Below are 18,605 nucleotides of genomic sequence, written 5' to 3' on the forward strand. Positions count from 1 at the left end.
TATACTCACAAGCACTTTTGCTGTACTTTATTCTGATAGCAGAATAAAGTACACAGAAAGCACTTGCCAGTATTCTCACCTTTTCTTTTTCGTTAATGGCATTCTTTGTTTCATCCTCTTTATATTGTTTTTCTTGTGCAATTTTGGATATATCTATTCATATATGTATGTATGTCTTTGATAATTTATATAACTGGAGTACATAACTTAGTAAAATGAACTTTGTGTGCTATATTTTTGTATATATATTTATATAAATATATTTTTTACAATGCACTACTTATTGCTGAAATACATATTTTCGGATATATCAAGGTAATTCTAGGCCTATACAATAGCTCTGCCACTAATAATTTTCATAATATTTTTCGCTGATGAATTATTTAGTGCTTTATCCAAAGCTGACCTTTTTTTTTTTTTTTTTTTTTTTTTTTTTTTTTTTTTTTTTTTTTGAGGAGGAGGAGGAGGAGGAGGAGGAGGAGGAGGAACAGCACTTTTACCCCGATTTGTTAATCTTTCCAATTTTGGGGGACCCCCAGTGGGATACCGGGGTTTTTGGGTGGGGATTGAATTAAAGAATCCGTTTTAACATACAAATAATGGCACATGTAGAATTAGCAATAAACAAGGCCACCAGCTAACCTAAACAAACTACCTAACCTATCATAACCCAACCTAACCTAGTAGCCGTATCCTTACCTAGCGACCCCCTTACACAGCCATATTAAAAATATAAGACAGCCTAAAATCCTTTGTGTGCTTACTTAGGCTGGAGGGTATAGGTAAGCTGCACCTCTCCGACTCAATACCCAATGCACAATAACCTCACGAATGAATGAGCACCAATTATTTATAGTTCTGTGAGAAATTCTTAATTAATTTTCAACAAGTTTATAACTAAATATAATTATATATATACAAGTAAGAAATTAGATTCTATATCTAAATGAAACTTTTCAAACAAAGTTCCCTTAAGAATGGATATGTAAAACTACAGCTTTTTTTTTTTTTTTTTTAACTTTCTTCTTGTTTTTTAATGTTAGAAATTAGAAAGGATTGATATTTTTGTCCGACTGTGTGGAATAGCCGTTCGGTCGTTACCTTACTTGTTTACTTACTTGTTTTGGGTTTAAATCCAACCCTCCACTGAAGTCGAGTGAACTACTTATCGGGCGGGTCCATATTAATCATCTAACGAAACATTTTCATTATAACTTATACAATTCTTTGATTGTAGCATCTTCCAAATCATATGATCTTGTGAAAAGTAATGTCTTTAGTTTCTTCTTAAATTCAGTTGCTCCCTTTAGGTCCTTCATTTCAGTTGGCAGTTTATTATAATGTTTAGGCGCACAGTAGCTAAAAGCCCTTTCACCAAATTTACTATTTGTTCTTGGTTCAGATAGCCTATGTTTGTCACTCATGTGTCTTATGTTAACATTTGTTTCTAGTTCTAGTTTATTCAGGCATTCTTTTAGATATTTTGGTTCATTTTGGTTCAGTATCTTAAACGTTAGCAAGAGTAGCTTGTATTCAATTCTCGCTTTTACCGGTAGCCAGTGTAATTTAATTAGTGCAGGGGTAACTCTTTCCCTATTGTGTAGTCCTTTTATTAATATAGCGGCTCTGTTTTGTACTCTCTGAATTTTCTTCAGCTGATAATTTGGTAAGCCATAGAACAGTGAGTTGCAGTAATCAATTCTTGAAAATATGTGGTGATTAATGAGTATGGCCATAGATTTTTCATCTAAGTATTTACTAATAAATGCTATGTTTCTAATATGATAGTTACAATTTCTTACCATATTATTTATATGTTCATTCATTGTCAGTCTATCATCCATGATTACTCCAAGATTCCTGACAGATTTCTTTAGGTCAATGATCGATTGACCTATTTCAATTCTTTGGAAGCATTCGATTCTTTTCATATCGTTTTCATTTCCAAAAATAATACATTCACTTTTATCTTCATTGAGCTTGAGCTTTTTTGTTAACATCCAAGCCTTAATATCATTCATTATTTCATGTATCTTTCTTTTAGCTTCATCAGCTGATTCTATTGGGAAATAGAATTGTGTATCATCAGCGTATATTTTAAACTTAACTCTGTGAGTTTCAAGTATATTTGCCAGTTCAATCGTGTAAATTTCAACATTTGATATTACTACTTTAACTTTGCGGTTTTCAAGATAACTCACAAACCAGTCATATGCTCGTTCTACGATGCCCACAGCTTTAAGGTCTTCCATCAGATATGTATGTTCTACAGTATCAAATGCTGCACTTAGATCAAGCATCACAAGAATGCAACACTTGCCATTTGTTATAATTTCTGTTGTGTCATTTTTAATCGCTAACATTGTTGTTTCTGTTGAGTAATTTTCTCTGTATGCAGATTGATCATCAGGTATGGCATTACATTTTCTTTCAGATGTTTCCAGGTTTGTTCGTGTACAGCAGTTTCAACAATTTTCGAAAAATATGACAGATTTGATATTGGCCTATATGAACTTAAATTATCTGCATCACCTTTTCCTTTATACACAGGCTTGATACATGCAACTTTTTCACAATCAGGGAAAACTGCCTGTGTTAGACTCATATTTACCATGTTTCGGTAGGTCTCTTGTAGTCAGTCTGGTGAAATTTTCTGCATCTTTTACATCATTAATTGGAAATGGGTCATTTCCGCAGTAGGTTTTTTTTTTTTACTTTCTTTATTATTCTCATATAATCACTCTGACTTAACTCTTTGAATACCCTTAGCTTATTTACACCTGTTGCTGATGTATTCCTTCGCTCTGTTGTGCCGATGTTGTGAAAACTGGAGCAGATTTGATTTATTTTTTCTTCAAAATAATCAATAAAATCATTTGCTAGGCATTTAGGATCATTAGTTATGTCAGGCAACACTATTTCTGTCTTTAGACCTAATAGTTTCTTTAGGTTCTTATGTATTTTCCGTGGGTCATTTTCATTGCACACTTTTTTGTAATAGGCTTTTTTTTTTTTTATAACTAAGATAAGGTAATTGTACCGATTTCTAGCTGCTTTGTAATGTTGCCAGTTTTCATTATTTTAATTTTTCATTTTTCATTGACTCGAAGCACTATCTATTTTGCTTATTAAATTGAAAATAAATAGATTAATGCTACTTAGTATAGTAACTATTAGCGTTAATGATACTGTAAGTAAAATGAATAATAGAATTAAACTTATAAATTAAATTACTTAAACTAGTAATTGCCTAATAGGCCGCAACTTCGCACGTTCGTAATATGTACCTTTCAAAGGTAAGAAGCAAATTACCTGGGAGGTTACCACAGCCACGGCGAACAGTTAGTTACAGTTACTCAGTAGCCAGGCCGGCATCTACAATTCTATAAGAAATTAGCTTTGAACAAAACTTAAGATTCTAACTCCAAGACAACAACAATTCTGGAATACGTCAACTCCAACTTCATAATTTGTGATAAGTCCTTTACATTATTATGTATCTTTGGGCATGTCTATGGAAAAAGTTAATGTACGGCAATGTCACAAAGCTTGTTTATTAGTGTAGCCTATCTACTCTATAAAGTAAGTTGTTTTGGTTGTTAGATAATTGTTTTGTTTATTAAATATAAGTAAGGTTGAAATTAATATAAATTTCAACATAATTCCAAAATTGTAATGTATTCCATATAATATTTCTGAGGTGAATTCGATGTGTTTATCTTTCGGTAAAATAAGTGATTTTTTTTTTTTTTAGAAACGGCTTACTGGCTAACTGTCTCTCGGAATTTCGAATGGTAACCAATATGCAACTCAAGTGCAACGTAATTAGTAACATATGTATTATAATCTATTTCATGTTCATATATAATGTATTCTGTAACCCGTAAGCATCGATAACTTTAGGTGGGCTGTTATCTTTTAAATATTTGCAGGCTATTGATACTAAATCTATTAGTATATTAGTTAATCATGTCTGATACAGAGGAAGAGTTTGTTGACCCTATGCATATTGTATCATCCTTGAGGAGGATGCGGGGAATCCACAAGCGGAAGATAACTGTTTACTTAAAGAAGCTAACGGAGCTTCATGATGATAATAGATTACCTTCTTCCTTTTGTAAGTCAAATAACTGAAATCGAAAAAATAGATCGATCAGGTTAAAAACTTTGAAAAAATTAATGTTTTGGAGACGCATGAAATAATAATAATAATAATAATAATAATAATGTTTATTGGACAAAAAATATTTACATACAAAGATTTACAAAAAGAAAAAAGACTCAGTCCAAGCCCATGTGGAGCAGAACTCTTCGGGCAATAATACAACTAAAATAATATCATCAATTAAGTAAAAATAAAAAATAAAGTAAAAATGGTTACAGATATACAAAATGTACGCATACATATGTTAGAATATTAAACTTTTATTTATGATGCATTGGTGTTGTTGATTATGCGCTTGGGTACAATCATTTGTTTTTACCCATAATTCTTGTCATGATGTGCGTGGCGTGACGCCGCTTTCTTTTGTCCATATAGTGTAACCGGCAAGTTCATGGCCGAAGGAACTGTGTACTGCTGCCTCCCACATTCTCCATTAAAGTGACTCTTTTAGTGATAATCTTTTATTATAACCCACCATCATGTCCTTCGAGCTCACAGGTTATGGGCCCAGCTCAAGCAAGAGGAAGTTGTATTTTGATGGTGATGAGGAGAAATATGAAATGTGGGAGATAAAATTTCTAGCCCATCTGAGACTTCGAAAACTTACCCTAGACGAAAGTGAAGATCAAACTTCAGCGGAATTCAGTGCTAAAAATGCTGACATTTTTGCCGAGATCGTTCAAGTTCTAGATGATAAGAGCCTCCAATTAATAATGAGAGATGCAGTCAACGATGGAAGAAAGGCATTGGAGATTCTACGGGACCATTACCGAGGTACTAGGAAACCAAGAATCATCTCCCTCTACACGGAGCTGACATCACTGAAAATGAGAGGGAAAGAATGTGTAACTGATTATTTTCTTCGAGCAGAGGCAGCCTCCACTTCGTTAAAGTCAGCTGGTGAGACGATCAGCGACAGCCTTCTTATTGCTATGGTGTTGAAGGGTCTTCCAGAGGAATTTACTCCATTTAATACTGTTGTTATGCAGAAGGATACCGAGTCTACGTTTCCAGAATTCAAGTCTCTGCTACGGAGTTATGAAGAAAGCCTGAGGAGTCGAGAGGCACACAGGCCTGATGTGAAGAGTGAGAACGTCCTTAAGGTGAATTATAAGAAGAATCCTGATTATCAGTGTGGTGGATCTGCCAGTGGCTCATCAGTAAGATGTTATTCATGTGGTAAGACTGGACATAAGTCTTTCGAGTGTAGGTTGAAGAAAGACAGAGGTAAGTGGTGCAAAGAATGCAAAACCATTACACACAATTTTGATGAATGTAGAAAGGCTAATAGGGCTACTAGATTTTCTAGTGCAACTGTGAATGTTTGTAAGCCTAGATCCACTAATGATTATAGTGATGAAGAATGTTGTTTCAAAATAAGTTGCTCTGTTGATAACATATCTACAGATGTATGTAATGTTCTTGTTGATTGTGGTGCTACTACCCACATCATTACTGACAAATCCAAGTTTAAGTGTTTTGATGAAGACTTTGATGAATCAAAGCATATGGTTGAACTTGCAGATGGTGCAAGATGCAAGAATATTGTTAAAGGTAAAGGTAAGGCTAAAATTGTACTTTTTGATACAAATGGTATAAAACAAAATGTTGTTCTTGATAATGCCTTGTATATTCCTACTTTTAAGCAGAATATATTTTCTGTACAATCAGCTGTTAGTAAAGGAGCTACAGTAAGCTTTAATCCTAATCATTCTGAGTTGATAAGTCCAAATGGTGTGTCTTTTGAAATAAATAAGAAAGGTAAGCTATATTATCTAAATAATGTAAACTCATGTAAATCTCGTTCACTAGAGGAGTGGCATAAGGTTTTGGGACACTGCAATGTTAAAGACATTTTGAAGTTAGAAGATAAAGCTGAAGGTATGAAAATTAGTGCCAAAAGTAAGTTTGATTGCATAACTTGTCATGAAGGTAAAATGCATTTATCTAGGAACAGATTACCAGATGAGAGAGCAAAGAGTAAAATGGAATTTGTACATTGTGATCTTGCTGGACCAATGAGTATTGAATCAAGGGAAAAATCTAAATATTGTATTGTTTTTGTAGATGATTATTCAGGATCTGTTTTTGTTTATTTCTTGAAGCAGAAAAGTGATGCACTTGATGCTACTAAGAAATTCCTTGCTGACACTAGTTCTTATGGTGTTGTTAAAAGATTAAGGTGTGATAATGGAGGAGAATTTACTTCTTCAGAATTTGAAAAATTTCTGGTAAGTAATAAGGTTAAACAAGAATTTTCTTCACCAAATTCACCACACCAAAATGGTACTGCTGAGAGAATGTGGCGTACATTGTTTGAAATGGCTAGATGTCTCTTAATTGAAGCAAAGCTACCAAAATTCATGTGGAATTATGCTGTTAGGGCAGCTGCTTATATAAGGAATAGATGCTACAATTCTAGACTAGATAAAACCCCATATGAAGTGTTAACGTCTAAGAAGCCTAAACTTGAAAATATGCATATTTTTGGTTCCCTGTGTTATGCTTATGTAGAAAAGAAAGCTAAGCTAGATCCAAGATGTGAAAAGGGAATATTTGTTGGTTATGATTCATACAGTCCTGCTTATCTTGTATATTATCCAGGAACTGACAGTTTGAGAAAGGTTAGGTTAGTACATTTTACTGATAAATTCAATTTTGATAAATCCCAAAGTCTAAAGGAAGATGGTGAATCAGAAGATAGTGAATTTGATTTTGATAATGAGAATGTCATTTGCAATGAAAAGAAAACAACTGTTAATGATAATCAAAGTGATCCTGTTTCTAAACATATCCTTGTTGAAGATGAGCATAGTGAAATTAATACAGATTTGACTGAAACTGAAAGGGAAGGAGAGTCCCGTTACCCAAGTAGGGAGCGAACTGCTCCCAAATATCTTGAAGAATATGTTGATCCTGATAATGTTGATTTACTGGGCTATTCTGTTCATTATTGTTGTAAAGTAACTGAAATTCCTGAAAGCTATAGAGAGGCATTAAATTCACATGTGGCTCACAAATGGATAGCTGCAATGGATGATGAAATTCAATCTTTGAGAGATAACAATACTTATGAATTGTGTAGTTTACCAAACAACCGTTGTATTGTAGGTGGACGATGGGTATATGCCATTAAAGAAGGGTTAAATGGTGAAGAGCAATATAAAGCTCGCTATGTTGCAAAAGGGTATTCCCAAATTGAAGGTGTTGATTATACTGATACTTTTTCTCCTACAGTGCGTATGACCTCAATTAGAATGCTTATGCAATTGGCAGTACAATATGATTTAATTGTACATTGTATGGATTTTAAAACTGCCTATCTTAATTCTGATATTGATTGTGAAATATTTGTTCAACAGCCTGAAGGTTACATTGAGACAGGAAGTAATAATGAACAATTGGTTTGGAAACTGAATAAATCTCTGTATGGTTTAAAGCAATCAGGCAGAAATTGGAATAATATGCTCCATGATTTCTTAATTCAAAATGATTTTGAGCAGTCATTAAGTGATCATTGTGTGTATGTCAATAAAAGACATAACTTTCATGTAATTATTTTGGTTTGGGTTGATGATATGATCATTGCCAGTAGTAATGAGAAAGCTCTGTTTGACACTAAACGTGTATTATGTCATAGATTTGAGATGAAAGATTTAGGGAAACTTTCATGGTTTTTGGGTATTGAGTTTGTTTTTGATGGAGATTGTATAAAAATGAACCAGAGTAAGTTCCTTGAGAAAGTTTTGAGAAAGTTCAAAATGGATGAATGCAACCCAAAGTCAATTCCTTGTGATCTAAGTGTTAATAAGTGTACCTTTGAGGAAAGTCCTGAACTAGTTGATAGTACTCTTTACAGAAACATTGTTGGAAGCTTGATATATATCATGACTTGTACTAGGCCTGATTTAAGTTTTGTTGTGTCTAAACTTTCACAGTATATGGCTAGGCCAACTCAAAGTCATTTGGCTATGTGTAAATATGTTCTAAAATTTCTTAAAGGTACTAAACAACATTGCCTTGTTTTTAAGAGGTCTTACGATACTATTGAGATTTCTGGTTACTGCGACTCAGACTGGGGTAGTTCTGAAGATCGTAAAAGTATTTCAGGTTATTGTTACCAAATGAACGCCGATAGTGCTCTTATTTCTTGGAAGAGTAAGAAACAAAGCAATGTAGCTTTAAGTTCTTGTGAAGCTGAGTATGTTTCATTGACTTTTGCTATCCAAGAAGCAAAATTTTTGCAGCAGTTGTTAACTGATATGATTAATGTTGAAGTCAAACCCATCATATTATTTGTTGATAACCAAGGGGCAATTAAACTTGCTAAGAACCCTGTTTACCATCAAAGGTCTAAACATATAGACATACGCTATCATTTTATCCGTAATGAAGTTATGAGTAAAAATGTTGATTTAGTGTATGTCCCCTCAAGTGAAAATAAAGCCGATATGTTTACAAAACCAGTAACTAAAGCAAAGTTGATTTATTTTAATTTGTGTCAATAATGGTTTTGTAATATTGACCTTTGATAGCTTTGTATTTTGTTTGTTTTTGATTACCATGATGCATATATTTGTTTGATGTGTAGTAATTTGCAGATTGATGAGAATAAAAGTTTATGAGGGGGTGTTAGAATATTAAACTTTTATTTATGATGCATTGGTGTTGTTGATTATGCGCTTGGGTACAATCATTTGTTTTTACCCATAATTCTTGTCATGATGTGCGTGGCGTGACGCCGCTTTCTTTTGTCCATATAGTGTAACCGGCAAGTTCATGGCCGAAGGAACTGTGTACTGCTGCCTCCCACATTCTCCATTAAAGTGACTCTTTTAGTGATAATCTTTTATTATAACCCACCATCATGTCCTTCGAGCTCACAACATATACATAATCATATGTATACAAATAGATACATATAAATGAGATTCTTAGCCTAAAAACAAATGGAAATGCATATTTATATGATAAAGAAGGATGGTATATAAAAGCTAATGGTATATACATTGAAAAATTGTAGATATTAAGCAAAAATCTCAGTAAAAGAATTAGTTTTACAAAATAAAAAAATATTCTAAACAATGAAACATACTTGCGTTGTGGTTAGGTAGGCAAGTATAAATATTTATTAATAAAGCTTAATACCCAGATAACAGGAGATTTGTATATGATTTCTTAAAAGACCGAACGCTAAGCAGTGCCTTTAGATAAGCGGGCAGAGTATTCCAAAGTTTAATACCTTGGTATAGATAGGATTGGTGGCATCTATTAATACGTATGAAAGGAAGAGTTAAGTTTGAATTTCTTGTTCCATATGGATGAACTGATTATTCTTGAATTATTTTTCGTCTTAAATCTGGAAATTTGTTCAAAATAAGTGTTTGGAACATCATATTCATTAAGGAGAGCTTATAAGTGTCTTCCAGCTTCAATATCGAGAGAGACCGGAAGAGTGGCGATGTATGAGCTAAGTAATCACTGGAGCTTATGATTCTTACCAGTCTTTTTTGAATTACAATTAATGGTTGCAAGACATTTCTACTACTACTCCCCCACGCCGTATTGCAGTAATTTAGGTGAGGAGATACTAACGAGTGATACAATTGTTTTATAATATATAAGGGGAAATACTCTTTTAATCTATATATGATACCCATTACTTTGGCAATTTTATTAACCGTCATATTTACATGCTCACAGAAAGTTAGTTTATTATCAAGAATTATCCCTAAAAATTTACCACTGGACTTCTGATCCAGAGTGTGATTTCCTATAGCAACCCTTATGTTATCCGGAACTCTACGTAGAGAAAAGATTATGAAGCATTTCTTTCTTTCATTTAAGGTTAACTTATTTGCTAGTAGCCAGTTTTTTACATGAGTTAAATCAGCAGTTAGTGTATCACAGAGGGAGTAGATATTTTTATGTCTAAAATGAAGCGTAGTGTCATCGGCAAAGAGTATGGAGCTTAACCTACCTACTGATCGAGGTAGATCATTGATATAGGCGAGGAAAAATAACGGGCCTAGGACTGATCCCTGGGGAACACCTATAGCATTCAGGTTAGTATAGAGCTCGACCAGTATGAACAATACTCAAGTGAATCAAATGGGGCTTCTGGCAACTTATCTGTCGATAAAGTTTTAGATATGATGTCTAGAATAAATATGTCTGATGGGAAACCACCTTCTCTAGAATGTGGAATCTTTATTGGTGAGAAGATAGAATTTGCTTTCAATTAATTTTTTTAATCAATTTAATAATGTCATTGGGTCCAGAAAAAATTTCAGATTCTGCCAAACAAATATATTTACATGGGTACCTTAGGGGCTATGCCTTGAAGGTAGTTAAGCATTTAACTATTTCTGACCGTAACTACCACTTGGCAATTGAAATGTTAAAAGAAGAATTCCTTGACGTAAATTATATTGTTGACGAGACTTTTAAGAACATCTTGACTGCTGCACCAAGTGCTGAATATGATCAAGAATTCTCGTCGGTGAAAGTTTACTTCAACGAAATCAAATCCTATCTGCATGAATTGAAAGCACATAATATGATTTATTGGAAGTTGGGTTCTCTGGGCATAAATTTGTGAGTCATATAGTATTTAATAAACTCCCCATACCAGTAAAGAGAGTTAGTTCACAAATTGAATACCAATTATCCTAATATATCTGACATTGTTTCTAATTATAATGAAATTATCAAAACTTTATCTAAAACTGTTTCCAATAGATAAAAGACCTTTACTGAAACCTCTAGTGAACATTGTCCTAACAGTTCATCTAAACCTAAAGAAAATTGGGGGAAGTGCCTTGGTATATGTATGTATGTATAAGTACGATTCAAAATTTTATATTTGCAAATAAAGTAACTAAATTAATTTGTAAATTGTGTGCAGCTGAAGGCCATACTTTGGGAAAATGTGTTAACTTTAACAATTATAATGATAAATTGGCCCGACTTGGAGAACTTTCGCTGTGCACTAGATGTGCTGGTTCAGGGCATGAAGACAATGAATGTTACGGGAAACAAAATGAGTTAAGGTTTGAATGTCTTATCTAGAAAAGTAAAGCTGAACTAACTACTAAAACTAACGTAAGCTTATGTTTTGCTCAAAGAAGTTTTGATGCTCTCACATTTTACCTACTATGACTTTGTATTTAAGAAATGGCAAAAAGGCTAAGAAAGTCAGATGTCTGTTTGACACTGGCAGTCAGCGGTCATATATTTCCGAATCTGCCGCTAAAGATCTTTGTCAGGATATAGAGGCGTTGTATGCTTTGCAATATGATGCAAGCACATATATAGGGCAAGAAACTAAGAGCTTCAAGCAAATGTCCACTGGAATAAATATAAACAATAATCTAATATTCATACCTTTATTAGTTGACAAATCTCTGAATATAAACTTTGAAGTGCCCGGCATGAATCAAATAATAAATAAATTTAAAGAAAATATTGCTTTATTGGATGAGACTTATTGTGACCACAGAAACCATGAAGGTTGACATGTTATTGGTAATGGATATCATTCAATTTTTACCTACGGTAACTTGGACTAAAATGTTGTGAGGAGCTTGTTTAGTCGTAAATAATAGAGTAGCTCCAGTTGGTAAAGTGTTGAACTTTTTGGATGAGGCAGAAAGTAGAGCTGTTATGGACTCCATAGTTAATAAGAAAACACTGAATATTAAAACAAAAAGCATGGTAAATTTAGTAATCGATCCTCTCAAATCTTATTTTAATCCATTAGAGCAAGTATTAGAAGACAGTGAAGTAGATAATGGACTTGAATACCTTTTTAGTCTCGAATGCTTGGGAATAGAAAAGAATTATAAAAGAATTGGTCTCCTTTGATAAAGAACAAATTGACAGATTTAGAGAAGGGATCTCTTTTGATAATAGATTTTATTATGTAGAATTGCCCTGGTATACTAATAAAATTAACAGCGTCCCATCTAATCATTTTATTTCACTTAAGGTATTAGAAAGAACAGTAGAGTATCTTGGTAAAAAAGGTCTCCTTGATAAATACCAGGAAGTTTTTGATAAACAACCTGAAGATGGCATAATAAAGAAAATTAAAGTAAGTCCTGACTATCATGAGTATATTTGGATTCCCCATAGACCAGTTATAAAATTAAAAGAGAAAGTTACCACAAAAATTAGGCCAGTATTTAACTGTTCTTTAAAAACTTACAGGGAATTGCCCTCACTCAATGAAGCAGCTTATCCTGGGATAGATTTAATGGGCTCAATACTGAAATTGCTCTTTTACTTTAGAACTAATAAGTATGTAATGTTGAGCGACGTCAAACAAGCTTTTTTTTATGATTAAATTAAAAAATGAATTGGACAAAAATTTATTTTGTTTCTTCTGGAAACGATGAAATAAATTAGTATCTTATCGCTACAAAACAATAGTTTTTGGTTATACTTCTAAACCTTTATACTAAATTTTGTTAGGAAACATCACGCAGAAAGATATCCTGATGATAAGTGTAAAGAAATATTGACTAATAACTTTTATGTAGACAATCTTCTTATAACCGGTAATAACATTGATGAAATGAAAATTTTTTATAAGCAAGCTAATGATAGGATGGAACAAGGGAGCTTTATTTTAAGGTCTTGGAACTCCAATTGTGTAGAGTTGAGAGAAGAAATGGCGTCTGATAATAGACTTGATGAACATTCTTGCGAAGAGGATAAGGTATTGGGTTATAGATTCAACGTAAATAATGATTCTATTAGTCTTGCGCCTTGTAAAATAGACCCAGAAGCGGACACAAAAAGAAAAGTATTGTCACAAACTTCTAAAATATTTGATCCTTTGAATATAGTCCTTCCTGTAACAATAAGAGGCAAAATTTTAATGAGAAAAATATAGAAATTAGATGTTGGTTGGGATCATAATTTACCTAAAGATTTTGTGGGGAAATGAGAATTATCAGTAGAGATTTTGAAATGTTATCTGAACTTAAATTTCCTAGAGAGTCCCTTAATGAACTAGATTCGTATGGTCTGCACATATTTTGTGATTGCTCTGTGGAGGCCTATGGGTTTGTGGCCTATGCGGTTAATCAAAATGATAAAAGTTCTTATTTGTTCTCCAAATCTAAATTGGCTCCACTGAATAAGAGAAATGAGCAGTGTCCCCACTTTAGAACTAATGGGAGTAATTCTAGCTTCTAATTTTTTACCTTCCTTACTAAAAGCCTACAATAATATAAATTTTCAATTCATTAATATTTGTGTTCATGCACAAGTGGTTTTAAATTGACTATTGACCAGAGAAACTAAAATAAAATCTAGATTTGTTAGAAATAGAGTACTTGAGGCAGATGGTCTTAAAAGTTGAAATATTTAAGCTATTTCAACTACCTGTCTTATATCACTATGGAAATACAGAAGAAAATCCTGCTGACATGATCACCAGAGGTTTATCCTATACTAAATATTTAAGTAAATCAACTTATTGGCTAGAAGGTCCAGAATGGTTGAGTAATAATTTTGACAGAGAGCATATCGCCTTACTATAAGCATCAAATAAGTACAGTATGCACTATGCAAATAAATAAAGTAAACGCTGGTATTCTCAATATAAATAAAATATCAAATTATGAAAAATTGTCAAGTTTTACCAGTTACTTGTTCAAATTTTGTTGTAGATTATAGGGTGGTGGTCCTAAAAGGAAAGCCTTAGAGTATTGGGTGAAAATTGCACAGAAAGAATACTTTTCAGTAGAATTAGATTTTTTACAAAGCAGTGCCAATATTACTAATAATATACCTCCTTTGGTGTCCAATTTAAATCTATTTTTAGATTCAAAGGGTGTAATTAGGTCTAGGGGAAAATATCCAAGTGTTTGTACCAAAGACTATATACTGAAGGAAGATAGGAAGGCTCAGGCTTTTAACAGACAAATGAGTGTGCTATAAAAAGATGCCAGATACTCCCATGCGAAACGAATGACTCCATCTGTTGAGCGAGCAACCAAACATTCAGAGCGGTAATGCTTACGGGTATATAGGATGGAATTCGATTATAAATTTTGCGACATATTTGTTCATAATTTGCATTACTATGTCAGTATATCTTACTCATATATTCATGATATTCTTAAATTTTAGGTAACTAAATAGCAAATTATGTTTCTCAGTCTATTTTTTAGAAATTCAATAGCTATATCTCTTGTGATTTAGTTAATTTTCTTGCAAATTCAAGTATTGTACAGTATATTACAACCATTTTTAAATGTTCTATACAATACCACATTCGAATAAATTAAAACGTACTGTATATATGATTTGTTAAACTTAGCCACAAATGCTTATGTGTAGGCATACATTTAATTACATTTTGTAGGCCACTGTAAGATGGAGAGATATTAGGTGTATAAAAACACAATTGTATTTTATTTTTTATTGAAATGGAAAAGCATGATGCACTCATGTATAGTTTAGTATTAATAACTAATAAATGTATAAATGTACAATCAAAAGGATCAAAATAACACAAAATTGTATCACACACAAAAATAATCAAAAGGGGGTTGGAAATAGAAATAAGGTAGCATACAAGCCAACAAAAAATGAAAAACAAAAGAGATTTACTGTGGATGCCTTGCCTTAATCTTACATCCAATATCAGTGGGGTTTACTCATTAGCAGCACATACTGCATGTATTATACTGTTTGTACTCACCGTTCTTTGTCCTTAGGGAACCTGTGAAATACCAAATGAGGATCGGTTTCTTTTTGTTTATGGCACACAACACACTTGTGTGACTTCTTTACTGTCGGCACCATGATTTCGTTTGAGTCAACTGTCAAATTCTGAATATAAACAAACAGACGACAAACGATGTATACCTACAACGCCATCTGAAATCGGAGCAACCAACTATTGTGTTCACTTTTGAGTTGCCAACTAGCGTATTAACATTCTATTTTGAGCCTTCCTATCTTCCTTCAGTATATAGTCTTTGGTTTGTACTTTGACTTTGATGTTCATAACCCAGTATTAATTCCTAAAGAGCATAGGTTCACCTCATTGTTAATAAAGCATTGTCATTTGAAGGTACAGCATTTAGGAATAGGCACTACACTGAACTACCTTAGGGAACAGGGATTTTGGATTCCTAAGGGTAGGTCAGTAGTAAAGACTGAGCTGAGTAGTTGTAATATGTAGGAAGTATAATGCCTTAGCTTACAGATACCTGAAGTTTACAGGTATGCCTAAACACCACATGAATTTAGTTAAGCCTTTTCAGCATGTAGGTATTGATTTCACTGGACACCTTTGGGTTAGGGATGAGTTGAGTGGTAAGACCACAAAAATGTTCATATTAGTTTTCACTTGTCTTAACGTGCGCGCTGTGCACTTTGAATTGTTACCAGACATGTCCACTAAAAATTTTGTTCTCGCTTTCCAAAGATTTAGTAATACATACACAATACCACAATACCTGTACAGTGACAACGCTAAGTCTTTTCTCAAGGGCGGAAGTATCCTTGAAAGTTCTTTGGAGTCGCAGGAATTTCAATCTGAACTAGGCAAATGTAATATCAAACACATTAAAATACCTTTATATTCAGCATGGGTTGGTTCTGCTTGGGAGAGATTGATTAGAGTATTAAAGAATTGTCTTTATAAAGTAATAGGAAGGTCTAAATTAACTTACTTTGAACTATTAACTACCCTTTCTAACATTCAATTAGTGATCTATTCCAGGCCTTTAACGTATAGATCAAGGTCAGAAAATTTAGAGTTTATAACTCCAAATTCCTTTATCAAATTGCATGGTAATTCATCCCTCATTTTGAGAAAAGATGATAGTGATGTTTGGTTGGACGATTCTAGTCAACCTTCTTTAGAGAGAACTGTGAAAATACAGGAAGAAATTATTGAAAATTTTAAGAAATTGTTGTATGAAAATTATCTCTTAAGCCTGAGAGAACATAGTAGAAATTTGTATCAAAGTAAGTGGGAAAATAGAATTAAAGTGGGTGACATTGTTCTAATAAAAGCAATTAATAAGCCCAGGCCATATTGGATGATGGGTAAGGTATTAGAATTAATATTAGGATTTGACAATAATATTAGGTCAGTGAAACTAAAGCAAAGTAATGGGGCTATAGAATATCATTTTATTTGTAATTTTTATCCTATGGAACTGTCAGTGACACATGCTATAAGAGATAGGCGAATCAGAGACAATTCAATGGAAATTGAGGTAGAAACAGGCAGTATAGATAAACCTGAACCTATTCACCTTGAACAAGTCGAAAGGTCTGTAAGACCCAAGAGAAAGGCTTCCGAAAGATTTGAAAGAATGCTAAGGGAAAATTTAGATAATTTGTAAATACTGCTTTTCAGTATATTATTTACTGTAATTACTATTAATTAAGTTTTTATTTTGACTAAAATGCTACAGACTCGAAACTTTTTCAGTGTGAGAATATACTTTATTAAATGCTTTATTCTTTAACTAAACAAGGATTAAGGGCATTGCAAATAATTAATTTTTAGGTAATAAGTAAATAAAACTAAATACGTAAATAAAAAGTAAAATTAGGAGATAGCCTATAGTAAACTAAGCTAAGTTAAAATTGGTGTAAATATATAAATAAATGCTACACTTAAAATAAAGTAAAGACTAAAGTTAAAATGCTACACTTTTAGTAACGTGAGGATGGTACTAAAGTAACTTAGCAATACTTTTATTTAGCGTTGTTGGAAATAATTGTTTAACACAGTAGCCAGATTTAAGGTGACCTTAATAAATAATGTATGGTTAATGAAGATATTCATTGCAATTCTATAATTGCAATCCTTTGTGGGGAGTTAGCTTGACTCGAAGCTTTACCCATTTTTCTTAATAAATTAAAAGTAAATAACTTAATGCTACTTAGTATAGTAACTTAGTGTTAATGATATGTAAAATGAATAATAAAATTAAACTTATGAATTAAATGACTTAAATTAGTAATTGCCTAATAGGCCTTGAGTTCGCGCATGCGTAATATGTACCTGTCAAGTAAATTACCTCTGAGGTTACCACAGCCAAGGCGAACAGTTCCAATAAAAAGTACTCAGTGGAAAGGCCGGCATCTTCATAGGATATTAACGCTGAACAAAACTAAACGTTCCAACTCCAAGACAACGACAATTTTGGAACACGTCAACGTCTAGCTTTGTGATAAGTGATCTATATTATTCTGTATCTTTGGACATGTCTAGGGAAGAGGGTAATGAAGGACAATGTCACAAAGTTTTATTAGTGGATCTACTATTTGATGTAAGTTGTTTTGGTTTTTGAATAATTGTTTTGTTCATTGAATATAAGCAAGGTTGGAATTAAAATAAATTCCAACAGTATTTAAGTTTAAATACTTATGGATATTTACCTTCGGCAAGGATGTTATGTTTACACCCCTGTCTCTTCGTATGTTTCTTTGCCACCAGCCTAACTCAAAAAGTTACGGACGAATTTTGATGAAAATTTCAGGATATGCTAGAAAGGTGGTAACTTAAAAGTGAGCTGCCTTGGCGGAGGTCTATGTTTTCCATCGTTTTTCTTTTTTACTTCTTTTGTATACAATTGAACTATGAAATTTTGATATGAAATCAAACCTTGACTATTTTCTTATTATGCTTCAGTACTATGATATTTGGTGAATATCTGACAAAAATTACATACAGTAATGGAAATACTTTAAAAGAGGTTATGAATTTGGTTCCAATTCCATTTGTTTTTGTAAATGGAGAAGAGACCTTGGATCACGTATGATTAACCTTCGTATGATGAAATTCCCAATACTAGAATTCGTGCCTGAAACTACAAAGTGACCAGCGATATAAGGGTAATTTTAGATGTACAATATAAGAAGGGTGCATCAGTGTAATGGATCGTAGTTCTGCTTCGAGGGCTGTTTCAAAATAATAATGGCTAATATATTGTGCCATATATTCATTATATGGGACGCTTGGGGACAGGGAAGAGGCTGAATAGACGAGGACACGGAAAATGAAGGGCAGCAGATTAAGGAAGGTCAAAGGAAAGGGGAAACATTACAGATAGGGGCGGTGGTGTGGGGGGGGGGGGGAATAAGACTAAAGGCAATAACGAAACAACTGTTATTGCAAACTTTCCTAAGACTTGGTACTTGAATAGCAACAAGGCAAATATCCATGTCTCCTATTTTACTTCAAAATTTCATTGATATCATATCTTTTGCCACAATCATGAGACAAAAGGAAATGTCTTGGTAACTAGTTATTTTCTTTTTTCTTAGCCTAGATGTATAAATTACTCATCGAAAAGCCAAATCTTAACTTTCTAATTTTCATGATGTAAATTTTGTATGCGGTTTTAAGTTTAAAATTGTTCAGTATTATCCAATGCATCCATATCTGTTGTCACGA

At 33.0% G+C, this 18,605-nt stretch overlaps 1 protein-coding gene across 1 annotated transcript; it reads left to right on the top strand.

Annotated features, from left to right (window-relative positions):
• Nucleotides 1-15,411: 15,411 nt before the first annotated feature.
• Nucleotides 15,412-16,542, top strand: LOC137625952 (uncharacterized). The gene has a single exon (XM_068357050.1). The coding sequence runs from the start codon at nt 15,412-15,414 to the stop codon at nt 16,540-16,542; it is 1,131 nt and encodes a 376-aa protein (XP_068213151.1).
• Nucleotides 16,543-18,605: the final 2,063 nt, after the last annotated feature.

This window comes from Palaemon carinicauda, chromosome 1 (assembly GCF_036898095.1).
Source record: "Palaemon carinicauda isolate YSFRI2023 chromosome 1, ASM3689809v2, whole genome shotgun sequence".
Lineage (NCBI taxonomy): Eukaryota > Metazoa > Arthropoda > Malacostraca > Decapoda > Palaemonidae > Palaemon > Palaemon carinicauda.